The sequence below is a fragment of the Biomphalaria glabrata genome, chromosome 9 (genome assembly GCF_947242115.1).
Source record: "Biomphalaria glabrata chromosome 9, xgBioGlab47.1, whole genome shotgun sequence".
NCBI lineage: Eukaryota > Metazoa > Mollusca > Gastropoda > Planorbidae > Biomphalaria > Biomphalaria glabrata.
Genome location: NC_074719.1, coordinates 8,186,422 through 8,214,418, shown reverse-complemented (window position 1 = coordinate 8,214,418; position 27,997 = coordinate 8,186,422). Strand labels below are relative to the sequence as shown.

Sequence of the window (27,997 nt, the reverse complement as noted above, 5' to 3'; positions counted from 1 at the left end):
TTAGCTTAATTTTCATGTTATTTTTTAGGGTCTAGTTGTTAGTCTAGATTGACTCTAGATCTATAATTCTATATAGACTATAGATTATATCACCAAACCACAATGCCATAATTTTAATATTAGATCTATCTAATATATAGGTATGGCTTGGAGACTTTTCATTGGCTGTTAGTTATTGTGTTTAAAATTCAAAACAAGAAATAGTCTACTATTACTAACAATATCATGCACTGCATCATCATGATCATCCAAATATTGACATTGATAGTTAGATCTAGATCTATAATAGTATAATAATAATGATACTAGATCTAGATGATAGCTTCTAGAATAGTTGTAGACTAGTCTAGTGTTAATAATATTTAATTTAAAAGTGTGTATAGGTAGGTCACTCTTACTCTTATATTAAAATATTATCATCATGATGATCATTATTGACATTATGATTATGATTATGATAGTTTGATACTAGATCTATCATATGATACTCATACTCAGTCTCACCCCAGTTATGATACTCTTATGATGTCTTATCATCTTATTAGAATATTCTTAATCATTATGACATAACTAAACTTATTAGTCTTATGTCACTTATGATTATGAGACTTAATTATTTAATTTCATTATGTCACTTATCTTCCTTATTTAAGTGAAGTTACGATTGTCGATTCTTTAATTTCTTATCACTCTGTCTGGCTGAGTGTCTCTTACTCTAAATTTAATTTACTCAGTCTACTCTAATTCTAACTCTATGAGTCTCACTCAACTAACTGTGACTCTAAGGCTAGGCCTTTTACCACTATTTTTAGTGCTCTTGTCTGGCACTGCCACTAGCCTCTAGAGGCTCTACCTCTACTGAGTACTAGACTAGATCTAATACTACCAGACTAGATCTAGATTCTAATACTTAATAATAATAGTAAAGATAAAGAATAAAGATAAACTTCATCATAAAGTCTGGAGTCTAGTCTCAGTTTAGAGTATCTTATTCTTATAATCTAATCTAGATTCTAGATTCTATCTGATTCTAGAATCTAGATCTATCTAGATCTAGTATAAATAATATAAATATAATCTTAATCTAGATTTCTAGAGTCTAGGTCTAGATTCCTAGATCATCTCTAGTGACTCTAGTCTAGATTAAGATTTAGCATCTCTACTCTTTCAAGTCATTCTTTTTCTATATTTAGAGATTTAGACTTACTGACTTAGATTATATAAATAATATAATAGACGATATGAATATAGAATATATCTAGTAATACACAAATACTAGTGATAATATTAAAAATTTAAAAATCAAATCATTATCATACTAGAGTCAGAGAGTATGTATACTCACTACTATAAGTATCTGATAGACTGTCTAGAGAAGAGATTCTAGATGATAGATCTAGTGACTATGTCCTAGAGGTTCTAGATGATAGATCTAGTGATTATGTCCTAGAGGTTCTAGTCTTTGTCTCTAAACTAAAGTGTCTAAAGATTGTAACTAAGAGGACTAAGATCATCTTGTTTAAAATAATCGGTAATAGTTTAGATGCCCAGATACCTTTACCGGCCACCATGTTGTTTTTAAACATATTGATCTCCCTTATCTATATTGACTATATTAAACTTTTAATAACTCTATTAAAGAGAGTATACATTTTTTCTCTTATGCTGTCAACTTAAGTTTTTTTTTACGTTTATTTACTGAAATGAAGGTCTAAATAAAATGTTAACAATAATTTGAATTTATTTCTTCCTTTTTTTTTCTTCTTATCAAATTATTAATCAGGCCTACCGGTATATCTAATTAACCATGTGCATTAAACAGTCATTTAAAATTAGCCAATTAGTTTTTATTAACTTTTGGTAATTAATTTTTTTGTTTGTAATCGAACAAGTGAAAGAAATACACTTGAATGATGTGGTGGTATAAATATTTTTTTTTATTATTATAAAAACAACGAAGATTAAATTAAGTTATGGCTACAACATGTCAAGCTTAAAGTTAGAGGTTATATATATTCAATGTAAATATTTATTTTTTTTTGTTATTTTTTTCGTCTTTGTAGTTTTATATTATTACTTTCATTACATAATTTATATTTAGTCTTTAGTTATTGCTTAAAGTACAAAAGCTTGTATGCATTCTAAATGAGTTTCACTATTAGATCTAATAGCTGCTAGTAACAAAGACAAAATACAAACAGAGAACAGTTGGCAATTAACTTAAGGGAATAATCTAGTGTTGAGGCTTCAAAACAAAAATGGCGTATTTCCAATGACAATATACGGTAATAAGAAATTAAACTTAAAAATATATTTTAAAAACTATTTATCTCCAAAGAAATCAAATTTTATATTTGTGATCTGCATTTTTTTCTGCGTATTCTTAAAATATAAGAGAAACCTGATTCTGCATATCTAGTCACGTAAACTAATACCTAATCTAGATTCTCTAGAATATTCTAGACCATACTCTTGTCTTACTTAGACTTATGCTTGGCTAGAGCCTGGTTGATTATAATTTCTAGATCTAGAATTTGATATTCTTGTAAACTTTAAACTAAAACTGAGATATTTAATAAATATCTAGATTCTAGATAGACTTTAGAAGTCTATATATATGTATGTGTGATATAGATCTATAGATGTGTGTATCCATATATATTAGTATATATCGAACTTTATAATATATATTATATATATATCTTATGTATACTGGTATGTAGAATAATAGTTCTACAGAATTTAGTTTCTTTCTTGTTTCATTTTTTTAAATTTAGGTTTGATTAAAAATTTTATCAAGCCCAATTCTAATACTCCTTATTCAAAGAATGGATTCACCTGCCCACTCAAGTCGCAAATCAAGAAGATCTTGGTTTGATGCTCCTCCATTGACATCTTTGGAGCCTCCTCCTGTTGCACTCAATGCTTGTAGGAAACGTCTGAGTGAAGATGCAGTTGAGACTCTACTTTTAACACATTTTACCAAGCCACCAAAGATCAATTTCGGTAAAATTGTGCTAGGCAAAACAAAGCTTCGCACTCTTCAAGTAAGGAATCCACATGACTATGAACAAGAGGTTGTGATTGAAAAATTTCCATTCAAAAAGAAGTTCACAGTTAATGCAACAAGGTAAATCTAACATAATATAAAAATTCAATGTGGTATTGAAATGATTGATCCAACTCAACAAGAGTTACTTGTCTAGATGGTGATAAATATTTAATAATAATAAATAATCTTAAAATGTTCACAACGAAAAGGCTGGCAGCAGCTGGCTGGTCTATCAAGTAGTTTGTGCATTAAGCTGTTATCATGATGGTTATGAATAGATCCCAGCTTAATAAAATATTAAGTGTTTCAATAGTGTTTTACCCTTACCTTTGAAGTATATAATGAATATATATATTCTGATGTTTAATAGATATTGGCTAATGATAGCTGATGTAATATTTAATGTTGGCAAGCATTGCTTATAATGTTAGTTTAATTAATTTAGAATAGCGCTATATTGTTAGTTTAATTAATTTAGAATAGCGCTATATTGTTAGTTTAATTAATTTAGAATAGCGCTATAATATTTGTTTATTTAATTTAGAATAACGAATGTTAGATTTAAGAATTTGACAAATCCCTCTTCTCCATTTCTTTTTTTTAAATAGTAAATTTAAATTTATTTATTTATTTATTAAACCTCTCTCTCCTACAAATCCTGCTAGATCTGTTTCTGATTTTTTTTGTGTGGAAAGCTTTGGCTTTTATTTTTTAATTATCACTGCATTTTTCTTGCAGGTTTAAAGTAGAGCCAGGTGGCTTGTTTTGTCTAGAAATACTCTGGACACCAGAAGAGACTGGAGGCTTCCGTGAAATGGTCCAGTTCCAGGTCAATCAGTGCTTCAGGCTGCAAGCATTTCTTATTGGCATTGTGGAAGCTCCTAAGCTCCCTCGGAAAGTAAGCTCCTTCAATTCATTTTGCAGTCAAATTTATAATATTTTTGTTCAGAATTTATGTAATTTGCATGTCTTGTTTGCTGTATTCATTTGTAACACTATTGATGTTTAAAAATATATTACATATATTTATATATAGTTAAACTTTTCAGGATAATCGAGCTCAAAGACGTCAAGGTTTTGGTCCAAGAGTGAAAGAACCAGCTACTGTAATTCAAACATCTGCTCTTACCTTGATCAAGTCTAATTATAGCCCTCGGCGAAGTCACGACGTGTATGAAGAATGGATGACAACTTGTGAGAATAAAGAAAATACAGACATTCTTGTCCATTCAGAAGATAGGCAAACCACCATGATGACCCAAGATACAACCATTGCCAAAGAAAATTTACAGCTTACTGCTAAAGCAGATTTGAGTGTACTATCAAAAACAAGAACAGTTATTCCAAAAGAAGAAATGAAAACCCCCACACCACTAGAGTCAACAGTGATCACATTACAAGACAAAAATCTGGTCATCCTAAAAAATAATAGGAAACAATGGCGGAATATTTCCGACATCACCACACCAACATTAAATACCATGAGCCCTATACCTCGTGCAGAAGACAATGATCATGGTTTAACCCTTGATTCTTATTTTCAGCCAAATGACACTGGGCTTGGGAAAGCCACAACTTCTAATTCAGACAATGCTGTATCTGTCTGTGACTTAAAAAGGACATTTGTTTTGCCAGCTCCTCCTGTAGGACTGCCTGAGAAATTAAAAACCACCAAAAATTGTGAAACTGTGAGCAAAGAGCTGAAGCATTTACCATGTGCACCAGTCAGTGTACAAAACGCAGAGGCTGAAAAAGCTAATTATATACATCATGTAACTCAAGAGTCATTGAAGGAATCTACAGTTAGTCCTACCATGTCCATAGTGCTCAAGAAATCTGACTGGGCTTCTCCCAAGCGCATAACTGACTTGGCTGATGCTCGCACCAGTCCTGCTTCTCCTAGAACCATGCTTAACCAGTCTTTGTCTCTGATATCGCAGATGAAACTCCACAAAGGGTCATCCCCTGAGGAGTCTGATGATAGTGTTAACTGCAGTGTGATCTCTCTGGGTAAAGGCATCGTTAGTCCTAATTCATTTCTGGCAGACATGAAAAGCATGAGGCTTGACCGATCAGCTGGAAGTGGGAAGTCACAAAACACTAGCACACCTCTAATCCCTAGCCCTCTGTCTATCATGAATAATTCTATCCCTCACAGTGTCATGGTCAGTCACTTGGCAAACATCCGATCTTCCTTGAGTTCTCCATTACTTTGTAACAACTTTACTGAGTTGACTCCCAGAACTAAAGATTGTGCTATCAAACATGGTTTAAAGGCTCATTCTCCTTCAAAGTTTAAGGTGAGACAAGGTGCAAAAATGTTTTCCAAATCACCTCAACTGAAAGTCAAATATAGCCCCAAAAGCGTATCACCCAGGTCTAAGGCCCTACAAAGAAAGGCTTTAATGAGGCATGAATCCTCCAAGAAAGGTAGTAGGATAAGTCCACAGCAGTCCCAAGATCTTGTACAAAAAAGGAAAGTCATGGATGAGAAAAAACGAGAGTCGTCTGAAATATCTTCAGAGAAATCTTCGATAAAAAATTGTTCCGTAGTCAAAGTTAAATCTAAAAAAAGATCTCCCAAAATAATTGCCCAGACCACTGTTTTGACAAAAAAGAAGAAGAAATTAACAACCAATCCAGAAAGCAGGCTAAAAACTAATACTCCTGTGCAGTCTAGCTGTGAAAGTTTAATCCCAGATTTTCCAGTTCCATTAGAAGTTGTGCCTCCGCATAAGAATGACTCCATTCTGGAAAGAGATACATATCAGCCCCACACAAGTGAATCATTTTGTGAAAGTTTTTTTCAGAATGAAGAAAGTGGCAGTTGCCCATCTTCAGTTACAAAATGGGGTAAATTCTTTCCAGATATCAACTTATTAGGTGTTGATGTTGCTACAGTAACCGAGTTATCTGAGCAGGAGAAGCTCATTGAAATTCCTATAATTTCTCCAGATGGCACAGTTGCTGACCAGCACACATCTACATCTGAATTTTTAGTGAAAAGCAAAGACTTACATCACCAGTTGAAAGAAACTGCCAGTGTATCATGTCAGAATTCTTACAGAGGTGCTACGAGAGAAACTTCTACCTCTGGCATTATGACCATAGATGGTAAACTGCTTATGGCCGCACAAGCAGCACAGCAATCAGTGTCACCACAAAAGTTTTGTGCCATATCCCCCAGCCTCTTGCCCACTAGCCCTGGAATGATAGATGCACATTTAAGGCGTGGAACCATGACTGTGACTAAATCAAGACCCTCAGATGCACTCCTGGCTGCAATGAACCGTAGACGACCATTGGATGAAAACCCAAGATATTTTAATGACGATGATACTGAAACCAATGAAAAAATAAATGTACGTGTTGAAGAACGGTATGAAGAGATTGACGGACAGATGTTTTTGGTAGTCAAGGAGACAACCGATGTTGTCAAATCTATGACAGAGACCTATGTTGAGCACATTGCTTCAAGCCCAAACCAATTTCTTACTCCAGTACGGCTTCCACAAATGTCTGTTGCCTCTGCATTGCAGATGTCAGCACTGCCATCTCAACTAGACAGACATATGACAAGTCCTAGTCAGTTCCTTACACCTATTCATCTCCCACCTAAGCCCAACCCTAAAATGACCATGCCAGATACTAATGCTACCAATCAATTGCCTGGTGTAAGTCCTAGCCAGTTCCTGACACCCATCCATCTCCCTGACAACCCAGAGCCTCAGTTTTCTAGAAGATCAACTCATGTTATCAGAAGCCCAAAAGTCTTAAAACTTACTTCTGAGGACAAAAAGTTGTTGAACTTTGGGGATTCAATTCAAACTGCATATCTAAGTGAAAAACCTTTGGGATCCATGGCAACTCTTGATGCTGATGTGAAAGTAGATGACACTTTAAACCAAATGGTAGATAAACAACCTCGTGCCTGTGTTAAACAGTTGAACCTAGTTGAGTATAATGTTTGTTCTGATGAGAGCAGCTCTGTTAACTGCACACAAGACTCCCTTGAGGCAAGTCCACTTAGTGACTCCTTGAACAGAAGCTCCTCCAACCGAAGTACTAGTTTGACTGAAGCTTCAGAGTTGAAAAGTGGACAGAGGTCATATACGCAGAAGGAAACTGCTGAAGTTGACAGTGAGCTAGTACCTGTCCATCCAAGTAGACATGGGGATGAGGAGAGTGAGGAGAACTTCTATGACACTGTGAGTGAAAACTACTACGATGCCCTGAGTGATACGGCGAATGATCCCAAAACTGTGTCAGGCCCTTCTGCAGAGCCAACAATGTCTAACGATAGTATCACTGTCAGCCAAAATTCTGAATTGAAAGGGGATACCATAGTTAATGTAAACTCAGACTCTACGTGTCTTGTTGCTGACAACAGGGGTACTTCTCATCCTGTTAAGACTGATAAAAGAGATCATCCTATGTCTTGCTCGGAAGAAAATCTGCCCAGACACAACCTTACATCAGAATCAGATCTGAAATCTTCATGTCAAAAAGAAATACTGTTAGAGAATGGCATTGACCATGTTGAGCATTTCATGGTTATCACCAAAGAAACATTTGACGTTCCTGTGGCTGAAATGGAAACCCTTATGGCGTCTGCTGATTACAACGAAATAAGTGACAGAAAACATCTGCGTAGATCTGTTTCATTAAGTATCTTAGACGTTGAACAAAACATGGAAAAGGCATCTCATTTCAAGCACACAACACAAAGTTATGACATTCCCAATGAGAGCCACAAAACAAAGGTCACAATAAACCATTCAAACATGTTTGCCCAGCCCAGCCAAAAAGAAGCACAAAAGATGACTATCAAGACTCGGTCTCAGACCAACCTGTCCACATTAAAGCACAGAAGCCAGAGTTTAACCACATTGAGTAAAGAAGTCAAGTCACCTAAAAAAGTTAAACCTGACTCAACGCTTGCTGTTAAAAAGGAACAAAAGACTAAAACTTTCAAGCAACAAAGTAAGTCAAGAAGCCAATATTTAGATTTGATAGTGATTTTTTGAAAGTGTTCATATCATTAAGCCTTGATTATTTATTATAAGATATTTAAATGACTTGTGTTGTTGTTTTTCTGCCCAAATTAAGATAACCAGCTGAATCTCAAACTGGCTTCTAAACAGAAAACACTCCCTAAAGGAGTAGCACAGAGTAAACTAATTTTAGTGAAAAAACCCAAAGCAGGTACAATGTTTTGTTGATTTCAAAATTATTAATCCTGATATATCTTAAAATGTTAAAAAATATTTATTAATTGTTTGCTTTGATCATTAAAATTTACAAGCAATGCATTATGCTGAGAGAAGTTTTAAGATATGGCGTAGATGTATGCTGCTGTTGAGTTTGTAGGACTGTTAATTTGGTGATACTTAATTACCCTCATTTTTTTTCACATTATTATTTCTAGTCTTAACTAGAGCAGCTTAAATATTCTAGTTTTTTTTTTTTTTTCAATATGAAATACAAATTCATGCTTCAGTTTGATCTATTTTTCAGGAATGGCTAGGCACCCAATGCCGTTTGCTGCTAGGAACATGTATTATGATGAACGTTGGATAGAAAAACAGGAGAGAGGTTTTTCTTATTGGTTAAACTATGTGCTTACACCTCCTGATGAATATCTGACTGTCACAACTAAACCAAAAGGTATTATACACAATTATTGTACTAGGTTTGTTTCCATTATCATTCATTAAACCCATGATGTCCATCCAGTACAGTAATCAATTATTTAAAATGTTTATTTCTAGTGGATGCTGGCTTTCTGTCACTGGATAGCCGTCAAGTTGTGCCCAGACTTGCACCCACTAAAGAGGTCCTGTCCTTTAGGGCCTATGCTGCTCGTCGACGTTTGAACCGTTTGCGTAGGTGTGCGTGTGAACTGTACCAGTCTGAACCAGTTGTCAACATCATCTGTAAGATTGAAGTCGAGGTGGAGAGCAGAAGGCTGGCTCCACGCAAAGATAAAATGATTCATGCTGATCTTGGTGAGTTTTGACTTTACATCAGAGATTAATATTCTTTGTTGGTGCTAATGAAATTATAAACCTTAGTTTTGTTACATTGAATGAAATTTGTATTTTATTACACTTCATGAAATTTGCAAATCAGTTTGATTTTTCAATCTCTCTCTTTCTTTTTCTCTCCTATTTTATAGATGCACTTTGAAAAAGCTATACGTTTTAAGAATATATAAAAAAATGTCTCATTTTTTCATAATCTTTTTAAAACTTTTAGTTGTCTTTTTAAGCGTGTCATTGGTTTTTTAAGTTTGTATAATTTTCAACACTGATATTTACTTATATTTGCCTTGGGGGTTTTCAAATAAATCTCAAAATAAATGCTTTGTATTATATATATATATATTGTATATATATATATATATATATATATATATATATATATATATATATATATATATATATATATATATATATATATATATATCCTTATTATATTATTTACTTTATGGTTTAAAATTATATCTCCCTATATTGATCAATTTACTGAATCATCTTAAATATAGTACTTTATAATGTGTGATTTTTTACATAAATTGATTTTATGATAATTTTGTAGGTGTGAAGCAGAGACTTTTGGATCTTTTGCTGCAGTACAGCCCTTTGTGGCTGAGGATTGGTTTAGAGGTAGGTAGTTAAAACATTTTTACCTCTGAGGTTCAGAATTTAAAATTATATCTTGATAGTATTTTTTTAGACATGTGAATTAAAGGAACATGTGAACAATTTTGAATTGGATTTTATTCACTTGTATTTACAGACTATATTTGGTGAAGTTCTGATGCTTCAGTCCAACCAAGATGTTGTGGGGTTATCCCGTTTCATTATCATGCGACTATTGGCATCTCCAGACATTGCTTCTGAGTTTGCACACCCAACAGTGCCACATTTATATAAAGAAGGTAACTCTTTATATCTGTCATGTTTCCAACTAAAAGAAATTAGTGTTTCAGAATGTAAGAAGCTCCAGATGTTGAAATGCAAGCATGAATGCTAAAAATTTTAAAATTGATGTTATAAATCTCTATTGCTTCTTCAACTTAACTTAGGTTTGAAACATGAACTAGTCTCAATGCCAAACAATCTTGATTGCAAAACTTTTGAGTTCTGACAACTAGTAGCTTGGAAGGATGTTAAAAGACTTTTTTTCCATACTATAGATATCTGTCTCTAAATTGGATACATTGTGTTAAACATGAACTAGTCTCAATGCCAAACAATCTTGATTGCAAAACTTTGAGTTCTGACAACTAGTAGCTTGGAAGGATGTTAAAAGACTTTTTTTCCATACTATAGATATCTGCCTCTAAATTGGATACATTGTGTTAAACATGAACTAGTCTCAATGCCAAACAATCTTGATTGCAAAACTTTGAGTTCTGACAACTAGTAGCTTAGGAAGGATGTTAAAAGACTTTTTTTCCATACTATAGATATCTGTCTCTAAATTGGATACATTGTGTTAAACATGAACTAGTCTCAATGCCAAACAATCTTGATTGCAAAACTTTGAGTTCTGACAACTAGTAGCTTGGAAGGATGTTAAAAGACTTTTTTTCCATACTATAGATATCTGCCTCTAAATTGGATACATTGTGTTAAACATGAACTAGTCTCAATGCCAAACAATCTTGATTGCAAAACTTTGAGTTCTGACAACTAGTAGCTTGGAAGGATGTTAAAAGACTTTTTTTCCATACTATAGATATCTGCCTCTAAATTGGATACATTGTGTTAAACATGAACTAGTCTCAATGCCAAACAATCTTGATTGCAAAACTTTGAGTTCTGACAACTAGTAGCTTAGGAAGGATGTTAAAAGACTTTTTTTCCATACTATAGATATCTGTCTCTAAATTGGATACATTGTGTTAAACATGAACTAGTCTCAATGCCAAACAATCTTGATTGCAAAACTTTGAGTTCTGACAACTAGTAGCTTGGAAGGATGTTAAAAGACTTTTTTTCCATACTATAGATATCTGCCTCTAAATTGGATACATTGTGTTAAACATGAACTAGTCTCAATGCCAAACAATCTTGATTGCAAAACTTTGAGTTCTGACAACTAGTAGCTTAGGAAGGATGTTAAAAGACTTTTTTTCCATACTATAGATATCTGCCTTTAAATTGGATACATTGTGTTAATTACGTTTACTTTTGTGTACCCTGTTTACGTCTGCAGCCATTTTGTTGTTAAGTAGGGCTGTGTTGTGATGTAGATCTAGATTGCTAATCTAACCACACATTGTAGGCGTATATATATATCCACTGGTCTAACAAACTTGAATAGGTCTTGAATTTGTTATTTTTTTTTATGACTAAGATGTAGACTTAGATACTCCTGCGCTATTCAGCGCATTGGGCGGCAAGCTGTCTCCACAAAGTTTTGGCACTGGCAATGTCTGAAGCCTCTTCCCACCTGGTGTCCACTGCTCTGAGGTCCTCCATGAAAATGTGGTGCCAAGTTTGAAATAGCACTAATTTTTATTTAAAATATTTACAGGCTTTTAATCTCCATGTAGAAATATACAGAACCAAAAACGTTCCAGGATTTCAAGACTATATCTCAGCTCAGTTAAAATCTGCTGTTCTTGAAATTGAGCTTTTCCTTTCATTCACCAGTCCTTCCAGGCACTACATTTACCAATACACACATATTTTTTATATTATTTGTGTAATTGTAATGTTAGACCTCAATTATATTTCATTTCTCACACATTTTCCCCTTGAATCTTAGGTTATAACTGGTGTTTTTTTGTACCGTCTATCCTTGCAAATTGTCAACCTAATCTATTGCTTATTTATTGAGATATTTGTAGTCGTAAATGATATTCCTAGTGGTAATTGATACTCATAGATTCCAGTTCTCAAATTTTTGGTTACTTCTTGTGACAGCCAGTGATGATTTGGGCACAAGATCATTGTGTACTGAAGATCTCTGTTTACTGTGACAAAGTGTGGTTATTGCTGCTAAATTGTTTAGAAATGAATATTGTATTTTGTCTTTTAAAATATCTTAGTGCATTATAGTTCTAATCTAACTCTAAAAGAAGAGTTGAGTTTTATTTTCTAAAAAAAAATGTGTTCTAAGATGTGTGGATGATAGTGCTTTTTTGACAACCTTTCTCTCATTTTTTTTTGTTTTTTTTTTACTTGTCATAAGTACCCTGGCAAGAAAAATGCCTTTATAGTTCTTGTATGGGTTTGATAGGACAAACACATCCCTACTTAAGTTCTTATGTCCTGGAATTACTAAGACCAGAGTAAAAAAATAATATTGTATATTATCTGGAAATGTGAATTATTTACTTCTAATAATATAATGTCTTATCTCCAAGCGAACTTTATGCAGATAATGTATCAAGTTTTCTATTTCAGGTTTTGCTGCAGCACTCGCCAGGCACACCATCAAAAAGTTTTTACTTTTGGTTTATTTCCTTGACCAGGCCAAGACCTCTAGGCTCATTGACCATGACCCCTGTCTGTTTTGTAAAGATGCAGAGGTCAAGGTAAAATTTAAAATTCTCAACAACACATTACTGTAAGAACATAATTTAAAACAATATTAAAATGCACTGTCTCTTTATTTATTTTTCAAACCTCCTTTCTCCAATACAACTGTTTAATTTCATGCTTTTTATTGATGAAATATATTGTTTTGTCTTGTCCTATTGTCCAGTTTTTGTCTATAGTAGTACGTAGTAGAAGTGATCTAAATATTGTCCAACTTAAGCAATGCTGTAATTTGTTTCATTATATTTTTTAAAACACTAAGCAATTTTAAACATTTGTGTCTTTCTATTTCAGTCCAGTAAAGAGATACTGATTCAGTTTTCCAGGGAAGTGCTGAGCGGTGAAGGGGATCTAACTCGCCATCTTGCCTATCTTGGTTACATTGTGAACCATGTTCAGAAACCAATCGATGAGTTTGATTTTGCTGTAAAAAACCTGAGTTCAGACTTAAGAGATGGGCTTCGGTTGAGGTAAACTTGATAGCCTAAAAAACTATAATTTCGATATTATTTTTCTGAGTTAACGCTTTAAAAAAGAACTCTAGGGCTATTAGTTTCTTGAAGTTTTAAAAGCTATACCTGTTGTCAAACATGTATTTCTAGATATACTTTTTCATAGCTTTTTTGGGAAAGTAGCATATTTACCACAGTATGTCAATATGTATAATAAAAATTGTTACTTTTTGTTTTAATGGCTTCAATTTATCTGAAGATGATTTATTGAAATTATATTACATGACTGTTTCTAAATAAATAGTTGTAGCTAAATTTTTTAAGGTTTCTAGAAAGTTCTAAACAAAAAAAAAAAGGCTTCACCATTTCTATAGTGATCCCAAGGAAAGTTTAGGTCAGTAGCTAAATTAATTTTTCAATGCAATTACACATACAAAAAATATTTACAGATTATGCTAGCTATATCTAAGCTTTTCTCTGCACAAGGTTGGTAAAGAAAACAAATAGACACCCTCAATGTGTCTTTGATATAGACTGTTCCTTCTTTTATGCTACAGCAAATTACAGAGCATTTTGACACTTCACTGTAATTGCGCATAACTCATGCCAAGCTCTCATCCACCTGAAAGACAAAAGGGATTCACAATATGAATGAATTTTAATTGGCTTTTTATTAAATTATGTTCTTTGGGCAGCCCCATTGTAACCCATCCTAGACAGATCTATTACCACTACAGGAAAAGAGCTTGCAGAGATGACAGATGAGAATATTAAATCTAGGAATGAAGTTTTTCACTTTGTCTTGATTTGTATTGAGTTTTGGGTTATGGTTCACTGTTTTCATAAACTGCAATGTACCTGATAAATATATAAATATATTTTCTTTACTTTAAAAAAAAAAATGGTTTTCAAATATAATTGTTATTTGACTTTTCTTATTTCTAAAAAATTTTACAGTCGAGTTCTAGAGTTGTTAGCTGACAATAAAGAAATAATGAAGAAAGTTAGAACACCCGCCATCAGCCGCCTCCAGAAAATTCACAATATGGAAGCTTTTTTCAAAGCAATGAATGAGAGAAAATTTGATTTGACTTCATTGCAAGGTAATATAATTAACAAAATTTCTTGTTTATTTGTTTATAATACTTTTTTTTTTAAACTGTTCTTTATAGAACGCATCATTTTAAAATGTTGTTTTTTTTCAGCTAAACATTTCTTTTATATGAAGAAATTTTAAAATAAACTGAAATAGACTTAAAGAATGTAGTCCTAAAATATAATTAAACAAGTGCTAATAGTATAATTTAAAAAGTTGGTGCCAAAAAAATGAAACGCTTAGTGCTATAAGAATTATGTTGAGAAAATACTACTCCATTTTGTGCAAAATCAAACAAAACTTCATTGAGTGCTACCATATATTTTCATCTACAACTTATTTGTTTATTTAAAAAAATTTGATGACCATTTCTTTGATTTATTATATTGTAGTGCAGAAAACATCATTATTATAAAGAATAAAAATAAATCATAAAGCACTAAGACACTGACCTTTATGGGTATAGATCTCTGTAGTAGTCACATTGACCTGAAAGGGCTATTAAATAGTTCAATCATTTTTTTTTTTTAAATGAACATTTAGAGGGTGAAAAAGACTTTTTATGTTACTTTTTTTATCTTGAGTATTATTGTGAATTTGATTATATAGAAATAAATACTGCTTTCCTTTATTGCTTAGAGTAAATTGATTAAAATTGTATTATTTAGTATAATAATTATTATTTATTATTATTATAATCACATTTAGGAGTTGAAACAATACTATTCATTTACTTAAACTTTTCCCATATTCCCCTTCTGGGGTTGGCAGACTGAAGCCAAAAGTGCTTTTCTATGGGTAGGTGCTCTACTCTTGGAATTCCCACCGTATGCTAAGCAATAAAGTATTTTCTAATGAAGTTTAATATTTGTCCATGAATATTACAGTCTCACCACGTGACGTAGTTGATGGTCATAGAGAGAAAACCTTGCTGCTGTTGTGGCATCTCATCATGCATTTCCAGGTAGGTTAGGTCCTTGTTAGAAGTTTACCTTATGCTGTGCTTATACTTCAGCATTCATTGATTTCCATGGTGTAACTCACCTGAACCACTCTGTCCTCCAGAGCTCTATCCATGTCAACATGGAGCACCTTAAGGAAGAAATACATCTACTCATCAAGTCACTTCAGCTCAAGTTGGCTATGCAGAAAATTGGAGCCATTGCTACTGAAGAATGTTTGGGTAATGTAGATGGCTACAGATTCATTAGAAATAAATGCACTTAACATAGTTGCTAAATTAAAATTTATATATATAACATTTGTTTAAAAATTTTAAAAAATCTAATGAATAAATATTAAAATGTTCTTACGTTTCATTTGTTAGCAAGAAGAGACTCTGGTGAGACCAAGCTTGTTCTGGACAATGAAGGGATGAAACTGATCTTCCAATGGTGTCGATTGGTTTGCCTACATTATGGGGTTAAGGTTTGTTGGGTTCACTTATAATTTTTAATTTATAAGTTTTTGAATTAGTTTGCTTGCTTTTTAAAAATATCGACATTTTAAAAATGAGAGTTATCTCATTAATGAATGGATTTTGCAGCTAAATCTTTCAAAGGCCTCCCTCGAGGTTTAGTGAATGACTAATGTGGTCTGATTGTTCTATACATCTAGGTTGAGAACTTCACTGTCTCTTTCTCTGATGGCAGAGCCTTGTGTTGTCTCATCCATCATTATCACCCAGCTCTCCTCCCGCTCTCTGACATCAAGTTTCAGACCACTGTCAGTTTCCAGGAAGAGGCTGAAGACCAGAGCCCACTTAACAATGACCTAGATTGTAGCATGGACTGGAATGGTGGCGGGATGGTTCCCAATGGTGAGTAGTTGGTCATTTTGAGTCTGTTGAATAACACACATACACTTATTTTTTTCAAATAAAAAAATAGTGTGACTAGTTCATTAGAAAGTTGTGTTGTTTTTTTTTTTATTGAAATGGCACTTTTTTCATACAGCAATTTGTGAAAGCTTGCTTGAAAGTTTTTAAATTTTAACTCTTTCTCTCCTAATTAACGATACTATCGTTGATTTGACCCCATAAAATAAAATTGATTTTTGGTTTTATAAACTTGTATTTGTGTTCTATAAAAAGAGCATAAATTCTCCAATAATTCTATATCAAAAGTAACATTTTCTGATTACAAATAATGTTATTGAAGTTTAATATTAACAGGGTAAAATGTACAAATGTGAAAAATGGACAATTCTCTCAGAACATGGAAAATAATTAGGGAGATAAAGAGTTAATGCTGTATTAAACTGTTAAGGCCATAGTTTGTAGAACAAATTCTGGCTTAGATAATATATGTAATATAGTTTGTTCCTCATGATTTGATGATCACTTTAATCGGGATGGCTTTGCACTGAATTGCTTCCACATGTGGCTGTTTCAACGTATTTGTAACTGGAATGTTTGGCTGCAGGCTAGACAAACTATTCCAGATGGAGCTTGTATGAATTACCCTGATTTGTGGTTATTTTTGTTCAAGACCTTTCATGTTTTAAAATGTCTAACAATAGGTAAAACAAAATTAATGAATGCATACTTTTTTCCACAGAAAATGATCCAGAGTTTTTTGAGCAGTTACTACAAAATGAGAAATCAAATTTTAAAGTCTTGTATGACAAGGTACATAAAATATATTTCATTTTGTTTGCATTAACCCTTAATGTAGGTCTTTTTTACAAAGCTTATGTCAACTCACTCTGTCATTCTGGTAAAAAGTTTGTATGCATGATTTCTCCCACACACAATCTCGAATCAAGCTGAAAATGTGCACAATTGTTTCTTTTACCTGACAACACAAGAATCATTATACAAAAAATTAACCAATTAGTTAATTGACTATTGGTTTAGTTTGGTATCTCAAACAAGGGAAAGATTAGTACTCAAATGAAGTGGTATAAGCTGAATGTCCACTTTAGAGGTGTTGTCAAACCTGAAAAATAGGTCAAGACTAAAAAAAACAATAGTTAACAGATAACTATACAATCTTCCATGTTTAAAAGCTCTCCACTAGCAGAATGTTTTTATTTTTTATAAATGCTTTTTCATTGTTAGTCTATATCTATTACAAATTTAATTACAAGAGTGATCTAAACTAATTGATACAAGTATGCTTAATATAAGCTTTGTTTTTTTTTTGTTTTTTTTTTAAGTATTTTTTATTTTATTTTTTTAATTGAAATTATTGAAAAACATTTTTTGTCATAAAATGTCATAAAAAATTTTAAAGTAACATTCATTAGTCACCAATGAAAAGAAGACATTTGTAAACCACACACACACACGTCTAGAGCAACTGTGATCTAAAGCTCTGTTGCCAACAAAAATAAATGAACATTTAGTGACTTTCTCATGACATATTTAGCAAACAAATATTGTATTCTAACAAACATTTTAGTTTATCAAGCAAACATTTTAGTCTAAAATAACCAGAAACATGATTTTTTTTTTCCCCACCTAAAATAAAACTTCAGTAAACTGCAATGCTAGAGGCATGATGGCTGAGTGGTAAAGCGTTTGACTTCCAAGACAAGGTCCCGGGTTTGAATTCTGATAAAGACTGGGATTTTTAACATTGAGATCTTTGGGCATCTCTGAGTCCACCCAGATCTAGTGGGTACCTGACATTATTTGGGGAAAGTAAAGGCAGTTGGTCGTTGTGGTAGCCACACGGCACCCTCATTAACCACAGAAAATAATGACCTTTACATCATCTGCCCTATAGATCGCAAGGTCTGAAAGGGATACTTTTTAAATTGCAATGCTAAATAAAATTGTTTGACATTTACATCGATGGTGGAACAAAAACTACAAGTAGCTAGCTGTTTGGTGTATTCAGTTTACAGAATCAAGGAAATGTGATATGCTATAATTGATTTTTGTGCACTACAGAATCAAATTTTCTAAGCTCCTCCGTTTGTAGTTCAGTTTTTTAGTTGGCAACATTGAAGCCCTTGACATTGTTTACTTTATTGTGAAACTCCCCATTTATGTTTCTAGCCTAATCCACTTTTTTTTAATGAAAACCATAAACTAATAGTTAAAGACTCAACTGATCCATTGATTTTGTTAGTCTGAATGATGGTCACACAATGGCTCTTTATTTTTTTATAGACAGACTTTTTTTTTGTTAAACTGGGTACTTTTTAATACTTTGAAACAATTAAACAAAACCAGAACTGAAACAATGAGATAAAACAAGTTGCGAGAAATCCAATAAGCTTTTTTTTATAGTAATGTTTTTATAGCTTAATACTTTTAATGATATTTAGCTTTATTTACGCTAAAAATGCTAATTGATTTGATTTAATGGTTTATTCCCTCATAGACTCTTGAACAAAATGTAATTCTTGACTAGTTTTGTCTAGAAGGTTCACAAATGTTCATGAACATATTAATTAGAAAATCTTCGTATTTTATCAAAATGTCTAAGTGCGTCTCTTTTTTTTTTTTTTCTCAAAAATATATTTCAATTTCCCATGTCTAGTTGTCTGAACTGGGCGGTGTTCCCTTGATGCTCAGGTCTTCAGATATGTCCAATACAATACCAGATGAGAAAGTTGTCTCGACTTGTATTTCTTACCTGTGTGGTAGACTCCTTGACATTAGGGAAGAGGTTAAAGCAGCCAGAATTGTTCAGATGGCATGGAGGAGAAGAAAGTTGAACAGAGCTATCAAACAAAGACAGGTAACAAATTTAATAGCAACAACTTTTACTTCTGTAACGTTATTTCAAAAGTGCACAATTATAATACTTCAAATCATATTAAGCTAGTAAAATTATGCTGATATATTACTTTCACATCATCTTTTTCATAAATTATATTTTAAAATGAATGTATTGCATCACTGAAACAAAATTTGTACATTTCCTAAAGTAAACAAGTGATTTTTAGATACCCCTTTGTATTTAAATGACATAATTTTTCTACTTTAACTGTTTTAAATAAAGACAATGCAACATGTTACAGGTGAAAACACAAGCAGCTAATACCATACAACGATGGATAAAGCCAATCTTAGCAAAACGTCTGACTGTTAGGCAAGAGGCTGCTGCCACTTGCTTACAAAAATATGTTAGAGGATATCTGGCCCGCATGAAAACTAAAAAACTGCAAAGACAGCAACAGGCCAGCAAAATAGAAACAATGAAGCTACAAGCAGCTCAAACTCTGCAGAGCTACTGGAGAACCTACACTGCCAGGATTCAACTTGCTAAATTGAAAGAAAAGAAGCAGCTTGAAAATCGTCAGAAACTTGCTGCCACCTGTTTACAAAAATATGTTAGATGTCATCTGGCTAAGTTGAAAGTTCAGGAGCTTCGTAGACAGCAAGAGGCTAGAAAAATGGACACGATGAAACAGCAAGCTGCCCAGACCTTGCAGAACTGCTGGCGTTGTTATGCTGCCAGGAGGGAACTTGCCAGTTTAAGAGAAATGAAACAGTTAAAACAGCAGGAAATTGCTGCCGTTTGTTTACAAAAATATGTCAGACGTCATCAAGCTCAGTTGAAAGCTCAACAATTGCGTTCACAGCTACAGGCTAGCAAACAAAGTAAAATGCGAGAACAAGCAGCTAAGACCTTGCAGAACTGCTGGAGATCTCACATTGCTAGGAAAAAACTTGTTCTGTTGAGACGAATGAAACAGCTTGAAGAGGACAGAAAGAAACAAGAAACTGCTGCGACTATAGCACAGAAATGTGTGAAAGGTTGGTTACAAAGAAGAACCTTTTTGAAAGAAAAAACAGCAATAGTGACTCTACAAGCTGCATGTAGACAGTACTTGGCCCAGAGACTTTATAAGAGATATAGACTAGAACGTCATAACAAAAATGCCACTATTATACAGAAATGGGTCAGATGTTATTTATGCTCATTGAGATATTCAAAACTTAAGATGGCTACAGTGACCATTCAGAAAAATTGGAGAATATTGCAGGCTAAAAAAGAACTTCATCGTTTAAGAACTGCTAAGCAAAACAAATCTGCTGTCATCATTCAAAACTTTGTTAGGCAAAAGTTGCAAGAGAAACGCTATCAAAGTCTGAAATCTGCAGCCATTGTCTTACAGAGCTATTGGAGAGTTAGATGTGCTAAGAACATATTGATGCGGCTGAAGGCTGAGAAACGGCACAATTCTGCCATCATAGTGCAAAGTGTGATATTATGTGTGACTATGCGGAGACGTTTCTTAAAACAAAAGAGTTCTGCCATTGTGATACAGAAGCACTGGAGGAGAATCCTAGCCTTCAGAGAAGTGGCTAACCTAAGAGAAGAAAGGCACAGGGAAGTGTTACTTGAAAACCAGAGAAAACTGACACAAAGAACTAATGCAGCCTTAGTTCTCCAGACTCATTGGAAGAAAGTGCTTGCTATGAGAAAACTGTCAAAAATGAAGCTGGCTAGAGACTCGCTTGCTGCTATTGTCATCCAAAAGTATTGGAGAGGTTTCAAAGCCAGAAAGATGTTTTCAGTACAAAAATATTGTGCTACTAAGATCCAGAACTATTGGAGGATGATTTTAGCTCAAAGGAACTTCAAAATTTTAGTGGCTAGAAGAAATGAACAAGCAGCTGTTACAGTTCAAAGTGCTTGGAGAAAAATGTTCATTAGGCAGAAATTCTTAGAGATGAAGAGAGCTGCAATTCTGATACAGTCGTACTGGAGAATGTACTCCGCCTCACAAAAGTACATGCGCGAGAGACAGGCAGTTCTAATTCTACAGCACTGGCATAAAGCCAACATGATGGCACGTCAACAAAGGTTCAACTACTCATTACAGCAACAGGCAGCCATTACCATCCAAAAGTCTCTAAGGTCATGGTATCAGAGAAAAGAGTTTTTAAAACAAAGAAATGCTGCAGTAGTTATACAAAGTAATTTTAGATGCTTCCGCCGTAAACTTAAATACCAGGCCATGAAATTAGCCGCTATAATAATACAGAGAGGCTTCAGGCATAATGCATTGTGTAAAAAGGAAAGAAATGAATATCTAACGTGCAAAAAAGCAGCTGTTACCATTCAAAGGAACTGGCGCAAAGTGATGAAGCAGAAACAGCTGAAATATTTCACTTCTGCAATTGTCATACAGTCAGTGTATAGAAAATATTTGGCTAGGAAGGAATATTTATCTCAGAGAAATGCTGCTTTGAAAATTCAAGGGAGTTATAAAGCTTACATTATAGGAAAGAGCACAAGACAAGATTTCTTAATGAAAAAACAAGCAATTCTAGTACTACAGTCATACTTCAGAATGTTTCTCTGCCACAGAGCTTACCTGACAATGAAGTATGCAGCCATTGTACTACAGACACATTACAGGGCTAAACGAGAGGGGCAAATTTGCAGAGAAAATTTCTTGTTGAAAAGAAGAGCAGCTTGTATCATTCAAAAGTGGTACAGACAATTAGTTGTCAGAAGAAGGTTGCAGGTTGAGACTTTGGTGCAGCACTTAGCAGCTGTAAAACTTCAAGCCACGTATAGAGGATGGAGCCAGAGACAAGACTATCTCCTGTTCCGTGCAGCAACTGTATGCATTCAGCGTCGATTTAGGGCTAAGTTGTTGGGCCAGGCCACTAGGCTGGAGTTTAAGGAGATGAAGCAATCAGCTCTTATCATTCAGAGACGCTGGCGAATCTTTCTGTGTAGAGCTGCAAGAAAAAAACTCATTGCTGAGCAGGAGGAACGTCTGAGATTAACAGAACAAATGCAGCTGCAAGAGAAGCTTCTAAGACTAGCAGAGGAAGAAAGACAGGTAAAGGAGCTACAAGAAAAGCATTATTATGAAATGGAACAAAGAAGATGCAGAGCTGCTATTGTATTACAAAGACATTTTAGATTATTTTTAGTGAGGAAAGAATCTGTAAAAGTAAATTTGGCTGCCACTGTTATACAGAAATATATTAGGTGCTATTTGGCACGAAGAAATTTCTTAGTACTCAAAAGACATGTAACAAAACTGCAGCGATTGGTCAGGAGAAAACAGCTCATGGAACGAGAGAGGTCAACCTTTCTTAAGATGAGAAAGAGTATTGTTATCATCCAGACTGCTATCAGATTGTGGCTGACATCCCGTCAAGTGCTCAAACAGAAGTCTGTTCTTAGAATACAAACATTTTGGAGAATGTGCCGGGAGCGTGCTGCATTCTGTCAAGCCTCCAGTGCAGTGTTAGTACTCAAGTCTTTCATGGAACTGAAACAGCAACAAATAGAACAGCAGATCAAACATTTAGCTGCTCGTTCCATCCAGAGAACCTACAGATATCATTTACACAAGAAAGCTTTACACAAGAATGCTGCAGCGCTAGTAATCCAAAGAGCAATCAAAACATTCCTCTTGAAGAAAAGAATAGAACGTCACCAAGCAGCCTGTGTCCTGCAAAGAACATTCAGAATTATTATTTTGAGAAAAAGGCTTCACGTCATGAGTGCAGCTGTCAAAATACAAAGCTTCTTTAAAATGGTTTTAGCCAGAAGGCGCTATGATAGGCTGCAGAAGTCAGTTCTTTTTATTCAAGCAAGTCTTAGAACTTGGTTGGTTAGACGCCAGATGCTCCTAGTTAAGAAAAGAGAAGTTTCAGCTGTTCGTATTCAGTCAGCTGTACGAGGTTGGCTGACCAGACGTCGAGTTACAGTAAGTTGTTGTTATCATTTAGTTTGAAGAGAAAAACTTGAGCTCTTAATGAAATCATTTTTGGAGATTTTTATTTAAAAAAAAAAAATGACATCAATAAAAATAGTTTACCTTTGATATTGGAAGGTGATTTGTAGAGAAATTATAAACTAAATTTCTACTTTGTTCATTTATTTTAGCAATTTTTTTAAAAAAAGAACCAAGCAATCAAATGAATTTCAAATAAATTTAAAGTAAAACATGACTGCCAAAACCAAGCTTTATTTCCTTATTGTAAGTTGTTCAATTGTTATGTCATTGTTGAAATTTTGATGACAGTTTATATTTTTGTAAAATTTCTCTTTATAAACTATTTTCCCCAGCATGCTTTACAAGAAAGATTACAAAAAATTCACTTAGAGAGACTCAAAAATAAATCTGCCCTTATTCTACAGGTACTAATTGTAAACTTTACTGGAATTTTTTAAAAATTTGTTACAAATAATTATTTGTTCTCAAATGTTATCAATTTATAAATTCATCCAGTGGAAGCTGCTTAATTGTTAAGTGTCTTGTGCTAATACAACTAGCAGGACAATGCAGAAAATCTTTTTAGCAAATTAAGTTCCCTCTTTTCAAATCTTATGGGTTTGAGTTAGTGGTATGCAATTGATGGGATTCTTCTGTGCCATTGTAGAAACTACTTCCTAGTTACCAATATCTGCTTTATTCAATGATTAATCTTTTATTCTCTCAGTCACTGTGGCGTGGCTACAAAGTTCGCAGAGACATAAAAAATACCAAAATTGTCAAGGCCAGGAAGAAGGTCCAGAAGGCAACGCTGTCTGCTACTAGGGAAAACACTTTAGGAGCTCGCACTACCTCAGCTTTGGATTTCTTACTTCAAGTGAAAGACTTGGCCCAAATACTGGAGGCTCTCATTCATTTAGGTGAGTCATTATTTGAATGATTCTATACTCTCTTATTTAGGTGAGTCCATATTTGAGTGATTTGATACTCTCTTATTTAGGTGAGTCATTATTTGAGTGATTTGATACTCTCTTATTTAGGTGATTCCTTATTTGAGTCATTCAATACTCTCTTATTTAGGGGAGTCCATATTTGAGTGATTTGATACTCTCTTATTTAGGTGAGTCATTATTTGAGTGATTCTATACTCTCTTATTTAGGGGAGTCCTTATTTGAGTGATTTGATACTCTTATTTAGGTGAGTCATTATTTGAGTCATTCGATGCTCTCTTATCTCAACATTTGAAAAGTCTCTCAATTTAGAAATACTGAGAGTATTTGTCCTCATCTCATTTCTGCCTGTGGTCCATTCTTGGGCATAGGCCACCAACCAGCTTCCTCCAGGTATCTCGTTTCTAGGCGAGTCTCTCCAACTTTCCCCATGTCTTGCCCATCTGCTTCCAGAGAACACCTGGGGATCTAGAGAGCTTAATTCAACTTATTTCTGCTATTGTTTGTCTTACAGAGTATGCCACACGTCTGTCTCCTGTGTGCTGTCTTCAGATCATAGAAGTGAATGCTGTATCTGTTTTGTTCAGACTCATCAGTAGCTGTAATAGAAGCGTCCCCCACATGGAGCTCATTAGATACTCTATCTGTATTCTACTGAACTTGGCAAAGGTGAGTACTCTTTACCCTCGTCTTGTAGGCCTATATATTGGGATGATGTTGAAGAATAAAGTTAGCATTTATACAGGCAAGAATATTTGTTAGTGTCCTTTAGTCTACTATTAAAACTATAAACTGTATTTACTGCTCATATCATTGTGCCGTCTTTTTCTCTGTAAAATTTAGTCATAATTAGTTGTTAGCTTGCCATGCGGTGACTGAGCGGTAAAGCGCTTGACTTCCAAACCGGGGTCCCAGCTTCAAATCCTGGTGAAGACTGGGATTTTTAATTTTGGGTTCTTTTAATGGGTACCTGGCATTAGTTGGGGAAAAGTAAAGGTGATTGGTCGTTGTGCTGGCCACGACACCCTTGTTAACAGTAGGCCACAAAAACAAGTGACCTTTACATCATCTGCCCTATAGACTACAAGGTCTGAAAGGGGAACTTTTTTTTTTTACCAATTCTGTAAAAATAGATGAAATGGTTTATTCCTTAGATGCTAATTCGAGGCTCCTAGGTTTGTGGCTTGGTAGATTCATTTAATTTTGTTTTGGAATCAGATCTCGGTTGACCGATTTCAAACCAGTTCCTGACCTTTGTTAGGAAAGGAAAGGTAGTTTCTTATTGTCATTACTACATAATCTTCTTGTAAACTGTTGTCTATCTGACTTCTAACACATTTTTTTATAACATAAAGCTTTAGTACATTGCTTTACAAACTTCTTTCTGACACAAAAGGCATCAAACAAGCAGATCAATAATTTTGCATTGTTCTTTGCTCCTCCAGTGTGAGAGAACCCTCAATGATCTTCTGCAATCAGATGATAACATATCAGTATTACTAGATATGTTACAGATCTACAGAGACAAAGGCCCTATCTTTCTGAATACTTGCATGCTGCTGGGCATCCTAGGACTTAATGAACACAGGAAGCAGGTAGACATTAGTTGTTGTTTTTTTTAATTTAGACAATTGTATGCAGGAGATTGTCTGTAATTACGTATTGAGTAGAAGAACATCAAACTATTCAATGCAAACATTGTCTTAGCTTTAGTGTAGGTAACATTCAAATAGCAAGGTCATCTGTAGATGATTGCAGTGATTGTATGTTTAACATTTAGCTTGCAATGTTTATAAAAAGCATTTTTTTTCATTTAAAAAAAGAAAATGAAGAAAAAATAGTTTGGGTTAAATCAATAGTTGAGGCTGTTAGGTAAAACCTTTAAGTTTGATATATGGAGATTATATTTCAAGTTAAAAACAACATTCATTGAGGGTAAAAGCTTTTTTTTTTTTAATTTATTCATCTATGTATTCATATTTAATTTGATACTACAAGTTTATGCAATAAAACAGTTTCATTTTATACAAGAATTGCACCTACTTTAGTCACTTTGCATTGAATTTCTGGAAAATTACAATTATTTGTCTTTACGAAAGTTCATTAATAAATATGGAAAACAAATCCTAACACAATTCATTCTGAACAAATGTCTCCAAGAAGATTGCATTGTAAAGAGAACACAAACATTTTTGTATGAAATGCTTGGTGATGGAGAGGTGGTCCTCAAATTGTTTTACCACACTGATTCAATGGTTAAGATTTGGAAGATTCACTGCTAGACACTTGTTAGACAATGTCTGACTGCTCTACTTCATGGAGTGTTTAAAAGACAAGTTCTTTATGATCAAATCACACAGTGCTGTTCTGTTCATATTGTTATGGTACAATTAGGAATTAGTTATTTGTTTTGGAAATAGGGAAAGTTTTGACTTAGAGACAATGACGTGACTAGTAAAAATAAGCCTACATTTTAGGTAGGCAGAGCGAAATATCAGCTGATGTAAACAGATGACTTTAGGACACCTTAGAGTTAGTAAGCTTGTTATGAATGTAGAGAGTTAGCTGAAATTCTGCGGTTCCCTTCATTGCTATTAAACTTCTAGTTCAGTATCAGCGTCGATAAACATTGATTGTTCGCCTTTCTTCGGTGGTATTGGATTTTGTTGAGTGTTACCTACATTTGGTTTATCTGCATTAGAAACCATGGAAGCGTCTAATAGTATATAGAGAGTTACTGAGTATTTTTGTTATTATTGACTTAAAAACATATGTTCCAAATCCACTATTAAATTCAAATGTCTTCATCCCTTCTCTCCATCCAGCGTATTGTACAGCATCCCCAGCTTGTTGAGAGACTGCAGAGTATCTACACTCTGACTCAACGTAAACACAAAGCCAGCCAGACTAGGGAGTTAGCAAAAGTCAAGCAAGCAGCTTTAAAATCTTGCAACTCCTCTCTACTACTGACAACGCCCTCAGCAAAGAAAAAAGTGACCAAGGCGACCTCAATGCAAAAAATAATTCCCAAGAGCATCAAAGAATTTGACAACCCACTAGTGGCTCTAAATTTCCTAATGAATGTTTTAGGGATAGAAAAAAAGTAACACAAAATAATTATTTTTCTCTGAGTGTATAAAGCCTTTCCCATGTTTAATCATCATTAATCATTTTATTTGAGAACTATATTTCCTCCTAGATCTACATAATAATCATGAGACTTGTAAATTATCCTTTACATTTTTAATTGCTTTGTACTAGCTTTCCTAGTAATTCCAGTCTTATTTTACTGAGCCTAGTGTTAGAAACTGTATGCTATTACATAGGTCGCTGTCCTTAATTTTCTATTGACATGGCCTTCACCTGTTCATATTTGTATCATAGTATTTACTTGTAAACAAAATGTATATAGCATTGTGAATTATATATTTTAAAAAGAATTTTGTTGAATAAAATTTTGTTAGCTGATTATAAGATTTCTACATAAACCTTAGTGATTAGAACTAATTAGGCATAAACATGTGTTTGTATATATTTATATATATAATTTGATAAATATTCAGAACAAAGTTGCTTCGTTCTAAAATGTTCTATGCATTAATGCATTTTTCTATTTTACTATAAAAAAAATATTTTTTTTTACTATTGAGCCTTAAGTACTGATAATTCTACTTACAAATTCCTTGTAGCCAGTTTCAAACATTATATGTTATTCTTATAGCCACACTTTTTTTTTTTTTTTTTTTTAAATATTTCCTTTTAAATAAAGGCAATCCTGTTTTGATATTAAAAGTTTCTCAAACTATTTATCAACTGTTGATTAGTATAGGAATGGAATATTTACAATGCATTGAAGGGGAAAGACCCTGTTTTAAAATAGAAAATAAGATCAATTGCTGCAGCTATAAGAGTTGGTAGATATTTCAGTAAAAGGAAATGATCAAATGGAAATTCTAATGTTATCTTCTCTCTTATAATAATTAAGTAAGCCTTGTAATATATTTAAGAATTTTTTTTATCATTGAAGCTAATGTATATCTGAATATATAAATCTATATATATTTTAATAATGCCCTGTATACACATTGTAGTCCACTACTCCTCATGAGTTAATTATAACGTACTACGCCTGATTGAGAAGTTACTGTGTTTATTTTTATTGTTGAAATAATGTGCCTTGTTATATTTCTTTGTGCTTTCTTTTTTTTTTAACAATAAAACAAAGTTACCAAGTTTTGTA

At 33.6% G+C, this 27,997-nt stretch overlaps 1 protein-coding gene across 1 annotated transcript; it reads left to right on the top strand.

The window, feature by feature from the left end:
* The first annotated feature begins 192 nt into the window (after positions 1–192).
* LOC106071199 (abnormal spindle-like microcephaly-associated protein homolog) lies at positions 193–27,997 on the top strand. Its single transcript, XM_056041329.1, has 24 exons — positions 193–383; positions 2,778–3,130; positions 3,791–3,950; positions 4,102–8,035; positions 8,162–8,257; positions 8,570–8,719; positions 8,824–9,060; positions 9,653–9,720; positions 9,854–9,995; positions 12,475–12,605; positions 12,904–13,079; positions 14,019–14,164; positions 15,045–15,121; positions 15,223–15,340; positions 15,485–15,585; positions 15,775–15,976; positions 16,716–16,786; positions 18,651–18,851; positions 19,135–22,797; positions 23,160–23,231; positions 23,534–23,726; positions 24,272–24,426; positions 25,203–25,352; positions 26,583–27,997. The coding sequence occupies exons 2-24, from the start codon at positions 2,829–2,831 to the stop codon at positions 26,862–26,864; spliced, it is 10,827 nt and encodes a 3,608-aa protein (XP_055897304.1). The 5' UTR covers positions 193–383; positions 2,778–2,828; the 3' UTR covers positions 26,865–27,997.

Coding starts and splice junctions, on each gene's coding strand:
- LOC106071199 (XM_056041329.1), top strand. CDS start 2,829: ATGGATTCACCTGCCCACTCAAGTCGCAAATCAAGAAGATCTTGGTTT. Junction 8,720..8,823: donor TGTCACAACTAAACCAAAAG/GTATTATACACA, acceptor GTTTATTTCTAG/TGGATGCTGGCTTTCTGTCA. Junction 24,427..25,202: donor TTCTACTGAACTTGGCAAAG/GTGAGTACTCTT, acceptor TTGCTCCTCCAG/TGTGAGAGAACCCTCAATGA.